This window comes from Oxyura jamaicensis, chromosome 1, assembly GCF_011077185.1.
Source record: "Oxyura jamaicensis isolate SHBP4307 breed ruddy duck chromosome 1, BPBGC_Ojam_1.0, whole genome shotgun sequence".
In the NCBI taxonomy this organism is placed as follows: Eukaryota; Metazoa; Chordata; class Aves; order Anseriformes; family Anatidae; genus Oxyura; species Oxyura jamaicensis.
Window position 1 is genome coordinate 151,377,720 of NC_048893.1, and position 21,385 is coordinate 151,399,104.

A 21,385-nucleotide genomic window follows, 5' to 3' on the forward strand; every position below is an offset into this window, starting at 1 on the left:
GCAGCTAATGCCTCTCTCTGAATCATCCAGTGGGTCAGGTGCTTAATTTTTTGACTCCGTAGCAAGCTGGTGGTGGCCACATTATCTCTGTCAGTCATGGCCTGTGCTTATGTGCAAAAGATTATCATGAAAATTCTCTGAAGGAATTAGCAAGATCTTGTTTTCTGAATTAAATTAAATCTCATTGCTGACTGCTTAGCTGAATGCTTCAAGAGGAGCCTGTTCTGATTCTGACCCTGATTTTGGAAAGAAGTGATGTAAACCAACCACATCTCATGGCTATTACTGTGAAACTGGAAGTTGCAATGCCTTTACTGACCTTCTGCTTCTATTAACTGCTTATTTCACACTACTTTGCTTTTGGGAGAGATGTTGTGTGCCTGTGCTTGTGATGGGAAGCAAAGAGAAAGAAGAGATGCAGATTCAAAGATGATCAGCTAAATTTAGTAGTGAAGATACATGCTTACAGAACCAGGCATGTAGGCTGATGGCAACTGGGAAGAAAGCTTAATTTCCTAGAGTACTCCCTTTGGCTCTTCATGCACTGCATGAAGACAGTTAAGTGTCCACACAGCTACAGATAAAAGCCAGGTTATGAGCAGGGCTGCATGTATGATCCTGCTCCACTTCAGTGCTCCTGCAGCACAGATACAGCTCTGCATCTGTAAGATATTCATTATCCAGAGCTCTTTGCTAAAACTAGGCTTTTCAAGATGTGGGTGGCCAGAAGAAATGGTACCAGTGCTGTTCCTCTTTATAGACTCAGCCATCTCTTGTGGGGGCCACCCACCTTTTCTCTGAAAGACCACGGGCTTCAAAAGCCACCTCTACACTGTGTTTAATGTCAAGTCACTGTATGAGATATTGTAATGTATACATCCAAAATCACGCTCTGATGCTAGCAAAGGGGCCTCCAAGGAAAAAACATGAAAAGAAAATGTGACCTGCAACCTACTACTTTATCAGTCTCTAGGTATGCACCTAACTGCAGTGTCTGCAGGTTTGATTGACTTCTCCCTGATCTTTTTTTATTGATCCTGTCTGTGTTTATGGTGATGTTACCATCGCCCTGTGGTCCTCCCTCAAGGGACCCTGATGACACTCTTCTGTAAGGACAGGTGGGATTTGCAGCAATTAAGCTAATGAATGTCATGATGAGAATGAGAGACATGGATGTGACAGCCAGTTTGAAGAGTAGCTCACCCTGAATGTACGAAGCTATTCAATAGAGAGGGAATAAGTGGTCAGGTATCTTCTAATGAAGATGGTCCCCTCCAGTTTGCCTCTTCTCATTTCTCTACTTTGTATCTCTGGCCCGTTGACAAGGCCATGAACCCTGGAGCAATCTCAATAGCCAGGATGGAATGAAAACATGGGCTGAGACCAACCATTGCCCCTAGCAGCACTTCTGAGTGCCCAAATTAAGGAGACAGGCATTTTATCTCCATCTCAGATGAAGACTTTTCAACACTTATCTCTGCCCTCAGGCTAGATTAAAAAGCTCATTTTTCAGCGCCGTGGTTCTGGCTGTGGTTTGTCTCCTGCGGTTCCTGATTTTCTGTGGTCATGTCATGGAGAGCACAGCTGCCTGTTTGGGATGCAGTGACTTGCACGAGGTGCAGTGGTGCCTGGCAGGGTGAGACAAGCTTGCAGAACACTCTTCCAATTCACGAAACACAACCCCTTCTGCTCCCCAGTTGTACTATGTCTAGGAAAGTTCTGCTTGAAAGAGCCATCCACTGCAAATGACGCTAACGCTATGCTCCAGGAGCCCCTTCTCTAGGTTACAGTGTACTAACCCTTTGTCTCCTGTATTGAGATGATAAAAGATCTCAGATTTTTGAACATGGTGGTGGTGCGAGGGATGACTCCAATTTTGGTTACCAGCCTCTGCAGGAAGATTACTTGCTAACTTATTAATTAGGGTTTGCTTTCAAGAGAGTATCATCAGGGTAGCTGCTTTGTGTGCTTATTCTTGTCCCCATGGAACCTCTTAAATGTTCAGTGATGTGGCTACAAAGTCCCCCCTTGTGCCTTCCTTCACTTGGTGATTTCATTGCTGCATCCCAGGCTGCTTCCAGCCCTGTTTCCCTGCCATCTCTGAGTGTTCATCCAGTCCCTTAGCAAATCTTTTCATTTCTGCCTCATAAGAAAGACTCTCGAGGTTTCTGTTTCTCTCTCTCACTCTTTTTTTTTTTTTCTTTTCTTTTTTTTCTTTTTTTTTCTCAGTGAAAATGTCTTTCAGCAGCTTGATTTTTCTTGTGGAGGCGTTATTGCTCAGATATCTGTAACAGTTTCACAGTTGCCTCCTCTGCCTGAGCTAGCTGAAAAGCTACTAAGCACATAAAATGTTTATTGTCAGGAAAAAGGCTGATGACTGGCTTCTTTTGGGCTGGCTGCCACCAATTTTAGATAGAGCCTGAAGTGCTTATTAAACCTTCCTTGGCTGGTTTCTTTTCCATTTTAACTGCAGAATTTCAAACCCAAGCAGGGCATTTATTAACAAATCTTTCCACTTTCTTTCGTGGTGCCGTGTCCTACCACCCCATGGCTGGCTGCTGCTCAGGACAGGGAGACCCTGCCAGAGAGCTGCTTCTTTCTGCGTCAGCTCCTGCCGGCTGTGTGCGGTGAGAGCATCACGAGGGGAGCCGGCGTGCTCAGCCTGTGCAGATGCCCATCAAATTTACTCGCAGTCCTTAGGATCTATGTCAGCAGCTGGCTTTGTGGTTAGCAGGTGCGCTCTTGCTTGGCATGCTCTGCTCTCGCTGGTCCCCTTGGCATAGCTGTCCGGCAGAGAGGAGAACAAATGGCTTCATTTAGAGCAGCTCGAAGACTGTTCGGATTCATGTCACATCCCAAAGAGGCTGCATCTCCTCTCCATGCCTGGGAACGGGAGCTTCAATGAGATATATAGAAAGCCTTCTTCTTCTGCAGATGTGTACACCCACTCAGTGTGCCAAACCCTATGGATTTAGAATGCAGCTCAGAGCTTTGAAAAATGCCACATGTGAAGGCGAAGCACAATCCTTCCGGAGAAAAGAAAGCTGGATTTCTAACAGAAGGAAAAATCATCCTTTCATCCAGTCCAGATATATTCTTTCCTACTTCCTTTTCTTTGCCCTCCAACATTTTCCATCCCTAATCTTAGAGCAAGTCTCATGATCTTGAAAAAAACTTTTTTTTTTTGTTTGAATAATGTAGAATTTGTTGTTTTTGAAAGCAACCTCCCAGCTAAAAAATTCTGATCAGAGACATGATACATGGAGAAAGTGATGACAGAGCTCAGTGTTCATTTGTACTCTGTCTGCTAGTAAGAAAGAAGTATACTCTGGTGACTGTGCTAGGACAGAACAGAAAGATAAAACGTTATTTCTACTCAGAACTGAAAAGGGAGGAAAAAAAGCAGCACCTTTCATTTCAGTCTTGCCTGTATCTACATTTTTTAGCTTGGCCTGGGGATTGCCTAGTCATGTTTCTCTGATGTATACTTAATTATGTTATTCAGATGGATGAATTTGTGTCAGCTCATCACACCAACCTGTCTCATGCTCATTTTTGCCTTAGCTGCTCTCAGTCATTCAATATCAGTATAGCTGCTGTCTGGAAACCTCATTGCTGGTAGCACTGCACAAAATTGCTCCTTTTACATTTCTCTAATATTCCACAAGTTATTTCATTTGGAAGCAAAGTTAAGGACAGGTTTTACAGAGCAAAATAAATGGGAACGGGAACTTACTGAACAAGAAAATGACTGCTTGGAATATTGTCTTTGCTTGACAAATTGCAACAAATTCACTTTGCAGCCAGGGAATGTCAAACTTCTTTCCTTCCACACTTCATGGAGTATGCAGTGGAACACCTTTCACTAGAACAGAAATTCCTTAGTTTTGAGTTGTGTCTGTGGCATGGCAAAGGTTTTTTGTAATTTGTTTCATGGAGAAATCTCCCAGCATGTTTCAACAGTTCAGGATACCGTAACTACACATAAGGCGAGAATTATTGAATTGGGAAACAAAATTTTCCAAACTTTACAACAGTTGGAAAAAGAAAAAAAAAAAAAAAAAGAAAGCCTTCTCAAATTTCTAGCATGTTTTCACTGCTGTGCAGGCTGTATTGCTGTGTTTTCTGCTGGGAGGTGCCCCACAATCTCTCTGTTGGTCCCTCTGGAGGCTTCTTCCAGTCTCCGTCCCCTCTCCTGCATTGCTTGCCTTGTCCTTTCTACCTTGCTTTACAAATATATCTATTTCACAATCCTCTAGCTTTTTTACTAATGATTATAACAGCAGGAGAAGGTAGAATGAGGCTTAATCTTAGCTGTATTTCTAAACAGCACTATAAAATATGTAGCACAAATAATTATTCCATGTGTTAACCATTTGTATTGAATGTACTCTCAGATGTTTTAAGAATAGTCATGACTAATGACTACAGTTAAAAAAGATGAAAGTTTTTAACATCTAATGATGAGTTTGTGAGGTGTTTTTTATCTGCAAAAATTCTATTGCTTAATTTGTATTAATTAATTTCTGTGCCAAAACTAGATAAACACATAATTGAAGAAAACCATTAACCACAAAAAAGCCAGGAAATAGAAACCTCATAAGAAATAATAATAATAATAATAATAAAACAACCCCAAAAAAACAGAATTGGAGTCCATACTTGGCATCTTTATCTGTTCCACTTGAAGGACATTTGTATTGATGTTCTTTTTCCTCTCTCTTCTCTCCCACAATCACCACCTCACCAAATAATTTATTTGTGGTAACTACGAATATTAAATCTGGACAGTGTCGGTTAGCTAGTCCTTTCTCCAAGCCCGTCATATTTTAACCATCTCTCCTTGGCCTGACCCCAGAGCACGCAGCAGTGTGGGCTGCCCAGCCCCACACACACTCTCATGGGTCAGGCTGGGTCAGGTACAGCTGAACTCAGAGCTGAACGCCACCAGTCACCTGTCACTGTACCAAAATGGGCTACGATTTCTCTGTTTATAAGAAAATATTATTCTTCATGCAAATCCAGATTGAAGGGGAGTTTTTTTTTTTTTTTTTTTTTCCTGCATGTACATCATGTTGCCAATCCTTGACACCTACACGTATTTTATATTAGCTTGGCATCTGTTTTTGATAGCATTCTGGTCTGCCTGAGCTTAGCAATGCATCAGAAAACATTTTAAGCCAGAGTTTTTCCTGGATTAGTGAGAACAGTTGATTGAATTTACTAATATTTCCCTTGATTTCAGAAGTCCATCTGTACTACCCGTACATTCAAATGAACGGATATACAATGCAGAGTTGTATAAACACAATATTATGTTCAATAGTGTATTAAAACAATAGATGTTAATAAATTTCAGCAAAGCCTCTGGATAAATCCTGATCTTGTATATCAATATTATTTCAGTGCTAAAAGCTGTTTTTCAAATATCATCTCCAACAAGTAGAACAAACCAGAACCTTTCCTTGCCATTCAAATGAAAGCATCTGTTGTTTTCAAACAGTTAGCTAGTTATACTTTCAGTTTTTTATAATGCTTTCTCACATTTCATTCTCCTTGAATTTTATTTGCATGCTGATGAAACAAAAATATCATAATAGACTTACAATGTTTCATACAGACATGAAACAAATATCAGAAAACTGACAGAAAATGGTCATTTGTCATAGTATTTCTGGACTACAGGGTTTCAGTGGTGTTTGAACAGGCAGCTAGACTTTGGACACTTTACTGAATCAAAACTCTAACAATTCACATTTTCATTCAGTTCCACCAGGATTTAAAGCAAGGCACCACTAATTAATAGAACCATGTTGTAGGTGCCTGAGAAAAGAATAATAATTAAAAGGAGTTATTAATTATCAATTTTTCCAAGATTCCCAGAAGAGACTACACACTATTGCAGCTAATGGCTTTTCAGGGAAGCAGTAGAATTTCAAACTGATGCTTACACAAAGCTGTCCTCAGAAAAGCACTTTTTCCCCTCCTTTTATAACATGAAGCATGCACAGCAAAGTTTGCCTTGCATTAAGAAAGTAAAAAATACCGCAAAATTATTAGAGCCTGGAAATAATTTTTAGGGACAGAAAACTACAAAGTTTTCTTTATTTTTTAATTTTTTTACTTAAAAACTCCTTTTTTTTTTTTTTTGTCTAGAATGGGGAACACAGCAGTCCCTTCTAACAAGGTGTGTGCATTCCCAGCCTTGCTGGAACAGTTCTTTTACTAATACGGTTTTAAAATGAAAGGATCTCTCTCAGCTCAGTGACAGACATTTTGAGAAGGTGAAGGACTTCATCTATCTTAGACACATACTGTGCGTACGCAGAGGCAGGTAATATATTGCCATTAGAGATACTTAATGGTGCTATGCTTTGGCTCCAGCCCCTCACCCAGAAAGGTGTGAGTTTCCCGCTGCTCTGCATAGCTGCCAGCTACATGCAGGTATCTTAGATGCAATGGAAACCACGACTCAGTGAGCTCCACAGAATTACTCGGTGCCATTTGAGATATCCTAAAAAATTTGAGATGTAATGTGTGGGAGTAGATGTAGACACAGGATACGCAACATATACAACAGATCCATTGGGCAAATGAAACGCACCCTGCAGCATCCAAAATGGCACTGATACCTCTATTTAGACCACAAAAAGACTTGGGGCGAGCTTCAGTTCTCCTAAATCTAGGTGTGTACCAGGTAAGGGTGGGATTCAGATCACCCAAATTTAGGAAATTGATTCTGTTGCCTAAACTTGGGCCTTTAACTTAATTTGAGGTTCTTGAGACCATTTTGCTTGGACATTCTGCCAATCCAGAAAGATACAGGGCTGCAGGTACTCTGTTACATCTGCTGGCTCTGGGCAGATGTCTTTGCTAAACCCAACCATTTCAAATGACACTAGACAACAATATGTAGACAGCTGAACAATGCCCTTGAACTTATATCTGAATCAACAGAAGAATTTTAAGGAAGCTCTATCAACAGTTTAAGGACTTTGTATGAAATCTTAGACTCCACTGCAAGAATTAAAATGAGTCAACTGCATTAAAATGGAGAAACAGACCCCTTCTTTAAGGGTAAATTCCACATTTCTTTAAGGTTGATTTGCATTAAATGTTTTTACAGTTATGTAAAAAAAAGTGTTTATTATGGTTTAACAGTTGCAATAAAGTGCTACCATTAAATTAGATTGCAATCTTATTGACTCAGAACTAAGTGAAAACAAAAATTATCATTTTTTAAACCTATCTTATATATAATCAGAGAAAGCTCTTGTCTTTTGCAAGAGAGTAAGTAAATAACTACTGCTTGAAATGTCATCCTTAGTTGTCATGACATTTGATACTTCCTCAGTATTCTTCATTTCTCTGACAGATTTTAGAGGTATATCACTTGCACATAGTATATAATTGGAAAAAGAATGCTGCAGAACAAACTCCTCATAAATTATTTTAAAGATTCATCTTACCTCATTATTCTCCAGTAGCTGGCAATCATGGGATTAACACTGCTGGCCTTCAGAGAGTGCATTTCATTTTACAGCCAAGAAACCACAAGCCACGAGCCATGTAGTTATGTCAGATATTTATTGTAGTCCATCAGAGAATATCAAATCCCTGTTTTCAAACCACCAATATACATTGCCTTCATGGTATGAGTGAATGGTGATGAGAATGTGAAGAACTGATGAGGATGGATAGATATGTTTAACACATCTTGTGTAAAAATGAATTGGACAATTTTAAGTCAGAGCAGTTATAGTTTATTCTTTATATGGTAAAGCAATCTAACAAAACCAAAATAACTAGAATGAATAAGGCATGTCAAAGTCTTCACTGAGGTGTCAAGTATTTATACATACAGTACTAAATATTAAGCAACAGTGTAAAAGATTGCCCCATGCTTCATTGCTGTTGCAATTATGAAAGAATAGTGTGTGTCATCAGGTGCTTTTTAAGAGAGAGACACCAAAGATATAAGCGTAAATTTAAATGGTTAGTATCAAACTTGTTAGATATGCTTCTCCTCGAACTGGAGCCAATAGCAAACTTTCACTAGGTTCATTGGAAGGAGGACCAGAGAGGCGAGGGAAGGCATTTCTGATCCTCCATTGCATAGTCCTCACACAGCAGAAATTACATTGTCCAGATTGCTGTGACACTTTTAAACTTTAGGTTGAAGGAAGTTACATTACAGAGTCCTTATCCAAAAACCATGGGAATAGTTACCTCACCAAAAATGACTGCTTCTGATCAGCTATACTTAATACTTGAATTAATGGGCAGTGTGCAAACCTCCTGCTTGGGGATTGTACATGTCTGTAATGGTTTCTAAACTGAAGATAATCATGAATCATTCACACAGCTTATTATACCATTATGCCAGACCTTGGTACTGTCAACAGAGAGAAGTAGGAGAAAAAATATATGCACCTACAGCAGGTGGAGAGTATGGGTTTCCCCATTTCTCTCCGTTGACAGCATAGACAGTCAAAATCTCATGGCACTGAGTGGCAGATAGTTTGACTTCCTCATTGCTTTCTCGGCATTGCATGGCACAGTAGTTGCTGCAGCTGGGTACCTATAATAGGCAGTCTGCATATGACTTTGTGTGTTGTATCAGTAAGACTTTCCTCATAATCCAATCTTTTTCAGCTGAGATATTGTGCTCTCTGCTTGGAGAGTTAATTCATCATAGATACTATATTTTAATGCTTTATCAGTTCAATTAAAGTAAGAAGAATAGAAAGGTCGATATATCTTCTTGTTTAACTGAAGAAAGTCTCTATTTCTCATAATAAAGACAACTGGAAAAAACTGTTTTCTAACATTTTTAACGCTGCTTTTGTGGAGATACACTGGTAAAGAGTTTGCTGTGAATTTTAAAAGAATATCCTTAAGATATACTAATCAGAATTAAACTTTCACGTAGTGATCAGAATTTTATGTAATGGTGTCTTAACAAAAGCAAAGCTTTGGCTAGTAATCAGTGACAATCAATTAGACTTTCCAACAAGCCATTGGAAATTTAAAATATGCACATGAATAAACAGTAGAATAATGCTATGAGAGAAATAACTTGCCTTACACTGTTGTCAATGAAAATACATACTCATTAATATATGTATACTATGAAGGAGGGAAACTAACAAGGTACACTTTGTCTGAAAAGCATTAGGTAGATAACATTTGCAGGCAAAAGACAGGGCAAATAAAGTTAATCTTTAAGAATGCTAGCTATTGTCTCAGTCTGTTACTGAATATTACAATCCTATCCTAACTCTCAAATGTGTCGTAAGCACTAAAAAAGGATTTTTCAGTAGGCAGCAAAAGGAAGTATTGATTTAGAAAATAAAATGTATGGCCTTTTACAAATGCCTTTGTCTAGGAACACAATATTGCACCAGGCAAAATTACCTTGGCTGAGCAACAAGGTCTTCTAATGCCTATATTTTAGGAAGATGCATTACAAAAAATGAGTTTAATAGAGGGTCATTCATTATCTGGTAGTAATTTAAGATACATGAAGGAAGCAGGCATAGCGCTACAAATATATATATGTAAATGACTGTTAATACAACCCTTCCAACAAAATATCCCAGCAGTCTAACTTTTCTTACTAATAGACAGAAACACAGCAGTTTATGGTTTAACTGTTCCGTGGTTTCCAAATATCATCTTTAACATCCTTGACATGACAAATTGTGAAAGAAACAAGTGTAAGAAACACAGAATTCATTATAAGTCTTGAGGGAAGAAATGGTATTTACATTACTGATCACTGCTTTGTGAAAACCACATTAACTGTTGTGCAATGGACTTAGTAAAGACTCCAGGGGAAATGGAAAAGCAATGGGCTGAACAGTACCATCTGAAGTTGTCTTGAAAATGTCAGACACCTCCCTTCTTTTTGTCCACAGGGAAATCTGAATGCATTTCTACTAATCAAAACTTTGTGGAGGAAAGTGTGTGGAAAAGAAAGATGTGATGAAAAAGATCCAGTGGCTGTGAGAATAATCCATTGGGTATTGCGGTGTCATGTCGTTCTTGGATGATGGACAGTGGCAGTATAATTACAAATCTGTAATTCAGTCAAGGGGTGTGTATGTCCATTAGGAGTGAGAGCTGATCTCTGTGGGTTATGAATTTCATCTTAAAAAAAAAAACAAAAAAACAACTAAATAGGGTGGCAGTTCTGATAATCAATATTTTACCCAATTTATGTTTGAAGGATGCATTTTCATAAATATAGAAAAGTCATCATTTACTGATTATTGTAGCCTGAAAGGAAGGAGGCAGGGGTTCTGAAAAGCTTAATGAACTTTTACAATTTTTTCTGTGTTCAAAGCAAAAGCAAGAAATAATGACATTCAAAACAGTAAAGCCCCAAAATACTGTGAATGAGATACCATTTTGGTTGCTGTTTTTATCTCAATAGCTCTCTTTCTCTCTTCCCCCTTCACTCCCCCTCTCCCTCATGTTTTCCGTACTAGTACCAGCAGATGTTGCCAAATAACATCTGTGGACTCACATTTTTCTACAGTTATTTCAGAAAATTGCAATGACATTTATAGAAACACAAGTTATAATAATCTCGAAAGCAGAAGTCCCTGCCTGGTACTCTCCTCTTTAGGTCTGTGTCAAGTATTATGGTAAATGGAGTCCCTCCAATGTCCCTTTATAGCATATGAACTTGCAAATTACTGGCTTGCGGCTGCATTTATATAGATATATATATGTGTGTAGTGTGTGTATATGTGTAAGTAAATATGTATATAGGGAGCAATATGCACGCCCACATATAATATGTGAGTATGCCATTCTCTGAAATATAAAAATTAAAACAAAGTGGAAGAACAGAAGACATAGAAAATCAGACACTGAAAAGGTGCCTTACAACTAGGACTTTTGGTTTCTGGCACATTTCAAGTACCAGCCCCAAAAAGGTAGTCTGGGGAAAGAAAAAGGATTTCCTCTTTATGGAGTCCCAAGAGATGGCAGGGCTTACAGAGGAAGATGCACTTAATTATTTTCAGCTTTTAAAAAGTTATTTTCTGCCACATAACAATCAGCTATTTTTCAAGAAGTGTATTCGTGGTTTGTCAGCATTATCCTGTGTATATTAACCTTGCCTTCTCTACTGACCTCTTCAAAAAATGTGTACTTTCCTTTCATTGATGCAGTAAGGGTTGAGACTGACAAAAAATAAGTGCATTAATGATTAAACCTGAAAGATATTTTTATCTCTGCTCTCGCACTTGAGGCACTATAGTAATCTGGTCTCAGCCCTTCAGAGATATGCACCTCACTCCTCACTAACTCTCTGAGATGACTTGAGCCCCTGCACTGCTTTTACCAGCCTTGGAAAGGCATATGGGTTTTCAGGAAAGATGTGTTTGAGCTCCATCCCCTTGTATATATGGATAATGAAGGCAGCCACAATGCCTGTTTGTAGCTAGGAACAGGTTGAAAAGTCTTATAAGCAATATTATAAACATAACAGCATTAGGCAGAATTCAGCACAGTGAATGTACATTGGGTGTACATCTGGTTATAACAGGATTGGTTCAGACCAGAAACGAAGGAGTCATTATACTGTGACTTCCCCACCTGGGATTCCTGTCCAGGCTCCTCACTCCATCACTGGCATGAAGAAGAGGCACCATTGTGCCAAGAAGGAGAAGGACGGGGGAGAGTCTGAGAGAGGTCTGGATCTCCCCAGTCTCACCAGCAGCATCCACCTACAGGCACTTAAGTGAGGTGCCTAAATGACAGACCTTGTCAACCCAGGCTGCCTGTGTAGGGAAAAGAGAGAAGCTCCAACCCAGATATGGAGGTGCCCCTCTCTTCTGACTAACTGCAGAGACCTAGAAAGACAACCCTGCCAAGTGCTCTGCTCCCTGAAGTGCCTAGTGCTAGGTGGGATGACCCTAGGCCTTAAGACACAGCTGGTTTTCTTGAAGACAGGAAAGAAAAAGAAGTGGGTGGGAAAGGATTTAAAGCCTGAGAGGACATAAGCATCGCCCATCAGGAAGGTCTTGGTGCTCTTGGCACTGTCACCTCTTCTTGCTTCCAAGCTCTAAGTCTTGAAATGGATTGAAAGTGCATTTACAGCTAATAATGCAAAGCTTTAGTAGTCTGTGTATCATACTTAGTAATCATAAGGCTGTGTATGATTGTAGTGTAAAGAAAAGTCTAGTGTTGCATCCGAAGTAATTATTATAAAAGGCTATATACAGAAAAAAAATCAATTGCATTAGCCCTACAGAAAGTGAATTAAGGCATTTTACACAAAAAATATTGGGCTCTGTGAAATCTATCTCACCAATGTATCAAAACAATTGTATATATTTTTCTGATCCTGTCCATGGTGCATTGCTTCTCTGAAGTTATAAAGCCATAAAGAACCTTTTCCTTAAAAGTTCAAACTCTGCCTTGCTACACTGCTATATACACACACACTGTTATATGCTGCTAAATAATGTATCATTATAAATAGTATTTGGAAATGCGAGAACTTGGGATTTTTCTTTGACATTCGTTTTGTTTGGAACTCTCCTAAAGCTGAAGCTGTATCATTTAGTCTCAGGTATGATCTATAAACAGGATTGGTTAAAATTGGATCGGTAGAAAAGCAGGTTTAACGTTTAATGAGATTTTTCTCAATTTAGCCCTATTTCTGTGTAAAACCAATTTTATTCTAAACTTGACTTGCTTTCAAACATTCCCTCCATCAACTCAACTCACATTTAACTATTTTAAATACTAATCTAGAAATACAGCATCAAAACTGGAGCTAACAATTTGCATGCTTTCAAGCAATGTTCATACATCTGGAGTCGTAAAAGTTTAACAGGCAACTATAAATGTCAATTTAAACCCAAATCAAGACATCTGACCTGTTTCAATAACACACTTTCTTTGAATTTACTAAATGTAACAAAATTGCTAGTGGAAATTAAATGATATTGCCTACCAACAAAGCAAAGTAACCAGGGAGGAGTCTGTATGTAGATGTCCATCATTTTATGTTGTTTGAGATCTGTGAACATCTGAATGCAAACTATTCATTTGTAAATGTGCTTTCAGATTAGGGAAAAGTTGGAAAGAAGCCTTAAAAAGTTGGAAAGAAGCCAATATTTTGGAGATGTAAGTGCCCCCTTCCCCACTTCCCACCATGTGCATACACATATTCAGAAATGATTTGCAAAATATTCAATATTCTTGCAGTCTCAAGATCAACCAATAGCATAAAGCTGAGATCTGAACTCCTCCAATTTCTCTTTGGGTAGATTTTTAAGAGTGTTCATCACTCCACAGTTCATACAAGCAGACAAAGATCGACCGACTACTTAAATTTTGTCTGTGTTATCTAAAGACTGTAACAGTTCATCTATAATTATGTTACATGCATATAATATAATATACACATAGCCAATAAGAAAGTAAATCAAATGAAACTGTAAATGTTAAAATAAAATGAAAGGAAAAAAATAAATCCATCATGAAACCTCAAAACAATCAGTTACAGAACAGATATGAAATGTTTCCTGGTAACATTACCTGTTCAGTTAATCTTGCCACAGAAAATCTACAAATTCCTTGCCATTGACTTTGCTGGCTCATCAGCACAGCAGACAGTAATTAAATACAAATTACATGCTATAGTTACAGGGAAGAAACAAAATTTTACCACAACCAAATGAGTCAAAATGTAATCTATAAACTGTAATGCTGCATTAGATTGAAAAAAAACAGTTATCAGGATTTATCTCAGGTGGTGAAGACCATGCTCCTGGTAGTATATGTTTGGAATGGATAATAAAAGGTAAAGGTAGGCTCTGCTAAAGCCTGGAAAACAAACACACAAACAAAAAAAATCATAATGAGAAGTGGACCAAATCTCTTTGTTGCTACATCTGTTGCCTGAAAATTAAAAAAAAAAAAAAGCTTGAAGTGTTACCAAAGGCATAGCGCTCTGTGGAAGGGAGATAGAAAATCCAGAGAGATAAAATGACTGAAAAGAGTTCAGCCTGGAGAAGAAAACAGTCACGGGGACACTGGTGACTCTAAAACAGACAAGGATGTGTGGCACATAGGAGGAGGGAGAGCCACAGAAAGCTTAGAAATGTATGTTTATCATCAGAAAACACTTGTTTGCTAAAAAGGATTTTTTTTTTTTTCTTTAATGCACTAGCTTTGATGAAATATTAATTTTGAAAGATTTTTCAGGCCCAGGATACTTTGAAGGCAGAGAGGGGAGAAACACCACACCTCACCTATAACCTGGTGTTTGGAGTATTTAGTGGAATTTGGGAGATCCCTGCTAAACCTTCGTTAAATGACTGGAGTTTGGGTTTTCTCCTAAGTCCACACAAGGGGCCTCTTTAGTTTCGAGAAGAAAACTCTCTAGATGTGTAATGGAATCAAGTTGTTTTTGTGAGAATGCAAAAGACTTGTGTTACTAAATATTGATACTTTTATAGAAAAAGTTAGGAAAACACAGAAGTCTGTTTTAGGTAGTAAATTCTTCCTCACACAGTGTAAGATAATTAGGCAAAGTGCCTGGAAATGAAGATAAAAGAGAGAAAGAGATACCTTGCTGAAGAGTAGAGAACATCACTGACTTGTTGTGTTGTGTCTTTGCTATGTACACAAGTGGATGGTTTTAACTGGATTACACAGAAAATTCAGACAGTAGGTCAGAGGTAAGAGCTGGATAGCAATGAGGAACCCTAGAGGTCCCTTGTGTGATTTGCCATCCCCCTTATTGTTAATCCCTTACAGTCATGTACCTGTCTGGTGTCACTGTGAAGTCATGGCTCCTCTCACTTACTCAGTTGTCCCTCTAAACATTTTGGAAGAATACAGTCCCTGCTGGCAGGGAGAAATGGCCCTCCCAGGGGGGTCCTTGCCTCAGATGATCTGAGAAGGAGCTCAACAGAGCCCTGGGCAGGGTTAGAAGCAGATCCAGGAGGGAGAGCAGCATAACTGTATAAATGACTAGCCTCTCACTTTGAAGAAGGTACATTTCTTCCCATCTTCCCTGCCACTTGGAACTAAAAGCCTTATAATTTTTTTTTTTATATATAAAATTGTACTTTTCTTTTCTTTTTCAGAGGAAGTACATTTTTCTTGCCTGAAAATTTGGCATTAAAAGGTCTTCAGAGGTACTGACAGAAGGTACTCCACTATATCTAAGATAAATAGTTGACATTCTGTTCCTCTTTTTTTTTTTCTCTCTCTCTCTCCTTTTTTTTTTTTTTTTTTTTTTTTTTTGCTAATGATGAATAGATACTTTCTTTCCTCATCCTTTGAAAGAAAAAGGACAACTTATTTTAGTAATGCATCTGTTCTTAATTTGAAAAACAAACTACACCACTGGATGCTGCCTAGTGGTTAAAGCATGAAAACTCACAGATTTCCTGGTGCCAGAAAAAAGGAGGATAAATAAGCAGAAAAAAAAAAATTCCAGTGTGCCACAAGACAGAAGCCTTTCAACCACGTTGTGTTGTTAAGTATCAATGCTACATAATTAAAAATAAGTTGAAAGGAGAGCTGATTGAAACACTGTCCTATTTTCTATATAAAATTCAATAGCTTTAATGGTTCAAGTTAAGGACAAACCTTCAACTTCTGGGAAGTCCAGAAATCTCAGCTTTGGGGAAGCTGGGCATGAAGACTGTCACTGCTTTGGAGTAGTTTGGAAACACATATGAGGATCCTAATATCACCTTTTAATGGACAATGTTGCTGTTTTTCTGAGAGTCAGAAAATATGAAACAATATGAACAGCTCATGTTCAAATATGAACAGCTTCCAGAAGGGATTTACTTTACTCTGCCTATTTATAGTCCAAATCCTTGTTTCACTGAAGCTAATGACAAAGCTCTCATTTACTCCAGTAAGGGGTGGGATAGGATTTCACACAGGTGCAATGCAATGGTTGCATACGATGCACAATCAGAGCTGCAAACTATGCAGTAAGTTCAGTAGAAAAATTAGTAAGTACTTGCGGTGAATGCTTCATATTACATTGATAAATAATCCTCAAGTGATTGTTTAGTTATATTGGTCAGCAAGTTTAAATATAATAGACTGCTGTAAAATGGTCTGACTAAATTAATTTGAGACCATCTCTCTTGCCTGATGCTGGAAGTTTGTTTTAAAAGTCAATATTAAAGTTCTTGGTTCTCCATTAGATCTCCTATGCTTTTTATTGGATGAGAAAAGGGTTAATATCATACTGCTTCTCTTTCATGTACACTATTATCATGACACTATGGTCTCTATCACTATTTTTTTTTCAAAAAAGAGTCATAATTACATGTTAATATGATCATCACAGACCACATGAGTAGCTGGAATGGAAAAATTGCCCTTTTCAGTGCATCACCTGCCCCAATTTTCTTGAAAGTATGCATTGCTGTTCTATTGCACTTTGACAACATATTCTCAACCCCACAGCTAAGTCTTGGCCTTTCAAATTCCCTTTGAAATTAGGGCTTTTGCGATGCTATGTTTTACTCACGTTCATTCTATTCATTCTCATCTAGCAGGTTTGAAAATTTGTGGGTTAATATAAAAAATACTAGCTTTGTGGTTTGAGAAATGTGAATTTATTCTTAATATCTGGTCTGTCCAGGTATTTGTTTCCATAATGAAATTGTAGAAACCTGATTTTTCCATCAGAATCATTCTACAATTTCCTGTATTCAGTTTTAATGGATTATTTTCGGGAGTGAATTAAAAATGAAAAACACAACTCTCATTAGTGATGTAATTTATTTTGTTCATGTTGAAGTAATAAAAAACATCTCGGTGAATCAGTATAGTTACATTTGATAATGATTCAGGGTCAGTTAGCAAAATGAAGGCAACTGCTGCCTGCTGAGATGGTGTACATGCAGCCCACCTCCCAAGAACAGCTCTTGCTCATAGCCATTTTGCATGGAAGCAGCTCAGACAGGTTCACACAGCTGTGGGAATGCACAGCTGTAATGATCCTTGCTAAAATCACATAGAATTGGGCTGAGAATCATATTTTGCGAGCTTTCTGTGGACAGAGGTCTGTGATGCTTTTAGGGAACTGGGATAGATCAGCCCTTAACAGAACCCCAGGGCACAGGTTCTTCTGTTCTTACTCTTTAGTGGGAATTTTCTATCCTCTCTTTTCAATTATTTCTGACTGTCTTTTCTGAAATGCCTAAGATGTAGCCAGACCTCAGGTAGTCTACCCTGCAGTTACAGGAGTGTGCACAAAGTCATCAGTAGAAAAAACCTGCAGTACACTAAACACTAAAAAACTGGGGACAATGCGAAATCAATGTAATTAATAATAAAATGGAAAACCTCACAGGGCTCTTTAACACTGGCTATGTGATTCATTGCATCTGAGTTTTAAAAACCTCCTCTTTAAAGAACATATAAAGGCAAGAACCAGGTTGCACAACATAAAGGGTTTATACAGTAAAAGGATTTTTCCTTAGAAATGGTGTCCTTTTTTATTGAACAGGTAATTGTCTTCTATATTATTCCTTTACCAGCTGTTAGCAGAAGAGAAATATTTGAATTGTGGCACATGAAAAAATTACCTTAAAAGAAGAGTTATTGATTGTAAAGGAGGTGCAAATAGAAGTGCTGGAAATTATGTAGATTCTCACATTTATGAACATGACTGTTCTTTCTTTTCTTTCCTTCCTTCCCAATTTCATTTGCTCTGTAGATTCAATAGCTCTCTTAATCTCAGAAAAATGCAACTTGTAAAGAGAATATTCAACCTTCTGGGACTATTAAAGAAATGTATGCCTAATACTTCATGCAAAGGGATCTCCATCTCCTGACAAGATATAGCCATGCATAGTAGAAAAATAAACAAAAGAATATTATGAAAGACATAAATTTTTGACAGAACTCCCATGAGACAATCACATTTCAGCAGAGATCAGTTGGTTTATTTACCAGCAGTTTGTAAGATTCAGCCCAAGCAGAGCAGGGCCCCTCCTTCAAGCTTCTTGCTAGGACATTTACCTCCCCTCTGAGAACAGCTGTCAGCAAAACCCTAGTTCCTAGCAATCCCTCTTACTCCTTGCCCATGATCCGTGGAGGTCTACAAATAGCTGAGGGCACACTGGACACCCAGTTTGGTTCACCAGGTCATCAAACCCACAGTCATCAGATCACCTAACCCTAGGCCAAGGCTAACACAAAGACCCCTGGAGTCCACCAGTGTGAAGCAGCTACAGTGGAGGAGCTGCCTCAGGGGCTGGATTTCATTACCTGTCAATAAACTTCCAGGCCCAGAATAAGCTGATGGAAACAGTATCAGTTGCCATGGAATAAATACACAATACGGCAATAAAAATGAAACTCAGCTTGTCCTGAAACAGTGTTGCTGAGGAGGAATAACACAAAAGGGATGTGTATACAGGTAGAAAGAGATGGACCAAAGGAGAGTTTTATTTTACAGGACTCTCCTTGTAGGAGGATGTATATGCAAGTTCATGAAAAACAAAACAAAACAAAACAAGCAAACAAATGAAATCAACACAAAGCATCAAAACTCAAAGAGAAGATCCTCTGCTCAGTACCTGCTGCACCATGGTCAACAAAAAAGCCTGAATTGGCTTAAACACTGCTTAACTTTCTGAAGGTATTAGGTGCTGAATCATGAGGTCCTCTATAGAGTGAGCCATCAGAGTGGCAGGAAACACTGTTAAGGCTGGTGTAAGACGTGCATGGTCTGAACATCTCGCCAGTGACTCCTGCACACTAGGGTGGACCAAGAAGAATAGATCATTATACTGCAAAGTAAACAAATGAAAAATATATATATATATATTTAGACATACTGTATAGATAGTTTGTAAATACCTTTTTGGTAAAAGTGCTTAAGTATCCTTTATCCTAATGTGCTGTGTGTTTTCTATTTTAATTTCGTGCCTAAATCGATAGCTAATTATAATTTGACAAGAAAAAGAGATTGCAATGGATATGATCTACCTGCTCTGTTGTTAAATTGTTATGTGGTTGGATGACTTTGCAATGTTTTCATGATTTGTCTATACCATTTCCAGAGTCACCATAAGAATCAGGAAATGAGTTTCTGGTGAATCATTTCAGCACCACACAGAATTGTCACAGAAGCCCTTTGTCTGTGGCTGATGAAGGAGGGAAGTCTTTGATGTCTAATTGTTGACACTAATTTGTCCAGGATTTAAATAGCTTCCATCTCAAGTCTTACAACCAGATGCAAATCACGGAAACTCTATCCAGGACCACAGCCATCCAAACAATGATTATTAAAGCAATGTATCCTTGAAGAATCTGCGAGTAAAATTGCCTTCAAAAATGACATCCGTGTCCTTCTCTAGGTCTATCACACAAACTCCCATGCTCACACAAATACACAAGGATGAGAGAGGTTTTCTCCCCCACCCTGCAAACCTGTTAAGAAATGGACAACTGGATATGTAAAAAATTCTCTTCGATTTTCATGCTGACCAGTCATTAAAGGGTTGCTTTTCAGAGTAGCACAAAAAAAGAAGATCTGGTTGACCAAACATTTTTTTTTTCTTTACAAAGAAGTGTCAACCCTGAGCTTGTAATTAAGAAGTTAAAATCTGTGATTTATATATATATTTATATATATAAAAATAGATGATCATACTAGACTAAAAAAGTGAAAGAAATCTCCATGTCAGTACTATATAATTGTTTGTTCTGAAAGTTGTAGAAGAAATCCTTGTGATACTGAAATTAACTGATATGAAAGATGTAGTTAGATGTGAAACACACTATTGATCCGGTAGCTGTTGTTAGTCCATTAGAGAATTGCCATCTTAGTAGGATAATAAACATAGTAGCAGAAAGTCCTAATCGATGTCAGAACAGTGACAAAAGGAAGGAGATTTTATCACAAGAGATTATTTTCTGTCCAAACCCTTGAGGGGAGATTTATCAAGAAAGTTGTTTAGCATTACACCATTGCTGATGGTGAGCTATGTGGAAATCTGTGCCAATTGTATAACATGGATAAATACTAAAAGAAGCTAAGCAAAATCGTGCTACTACTTTTTTTTTTTTTTTTTTTTTTTTTTTTAATCTGTGTTAAGATTTAAACCCTAAGAAATTGTAACATGATATTCTGAAGCTAGTGGAGTTACTGTCATACTAAAAGATAAACTTATATTTCAACTTTCTATACTTTCATACCAATCTGATGTGGTTGGCAGATGGAGTGCAAGACATTCACCGTTGAGACAAACTTTTGTGTTGGAAAAAAATCCAGACTGCCTCCCTATAGCAATGATCACTCTGATGATGTGAATCATCCCACAGAAGTTCCTTAAGAAACCTGGCTGTCAGTGAAGAACAGTTGCATTTTTTTTTTCTTGTCTTTTGTTTTGTATTGTTGTTTTGATTTTCAGTTGAAATGCAGCAGACTTGAGTTAGGCCCAATTCAGAAAGAAAACTGTTTTCTTGGTTTCCCCCCCACATTTTTTTTTTTTTTTCTCATTAGGGAAAAAAAAATCACTGTAAGATCCTTTTACTTCTGCAGCATAAAAGGAAATGAAGCTCAAAAAGTCTCCTGTAATAAAGATCTGAGAAAGAATTCTCTCAAGAGTGGATATTGTCTTCAGAGATATCTGCAAAAAACAGGAAGCAGTTCAGTCTGGCACCTGGTACTCTTTGGGAAAACAAAAAGGGAAGCAGGTTGCAGTACTGCTCTCTTCTCATAGAAAACTGCAAGTGTTTGTGGCATGGTCCATCGTTCAAGAGTGTAAGAAAAGAAGGAAGTTTGCTGTTTCTGTAGCTAAAACACAGTTTTTCTGACCAGATCCAGGATTATCTCCATTGTCTCTGCAGTATGAGGCTGATGAAGACGATGAGCAACATCTGCACCGACCAGCCAGGCAGCGTGGCTGAAGCCTCCACCTCCCTCCTGTCAGAGTCAACAGGCGGTGCTTCGGTTGTGATGAAATCGAACTCAGTGGGACAGATGTCGTCTGTACAGCCGCTTCCGCTGCCGGAGCCACTTGTCTCATCACCTGGTGCAAAGGAGTGAGGAAAACAGGGTGAGGGCCCTGGATTAAAGGTCTTGTCCCTTTGTTCCTGTCCCACCCAGTGCCCTGGTGTGGATGAACATAATGGTAAAGCATTTAGGGTAGTAACTTTCATTCAATAAAGCATCCGAATGAAAGCTGCAGTGATTTAATTCGGTGTTGAAATGCCCTTCTGAAAAAGGAGTGGACTCTCTTAATGGAAATTAATGGAAATACCGCATAATGGAAAGCCCTCACTGTCCTGATGCATTTGATATGATGATAAACAAGCAAAAGGAACAAATATGTAATTGGGATTTTGTGGAAAAGAGTGACTTTTT

At 38.3% G+C, this 21,385-nt stretch overlaps 1 protein-coding gene across 3 annotated transcripts in view; it reads right to left on the bottom strand.

The window, feature by feature from the left end:
* Positions 1-7,568: 7,568 nt before the first annotated feature.
* The window catches only part of GPC6 (glypican 6), a 795,726-nt gene continuing 781,909 nt past the window's right edge, over positions 7,569-21,385 (bottom strand). For all 3 annotated transcript variants that reach the window (XM_035319317.1, XM_035319313.1, XM_035319308.1), the window contains one exon: positions 7,569-21,050. In XM_035319317.1, the coding sequence (XP_035175208.1) occupies positions 20,848-21,050 (203 nt within the window). In that variant the 3' untranslated portion in view covers positions 7,569-20,847. The remainder of the gene's footprint in view (positions 21,051-21,385) is intronic.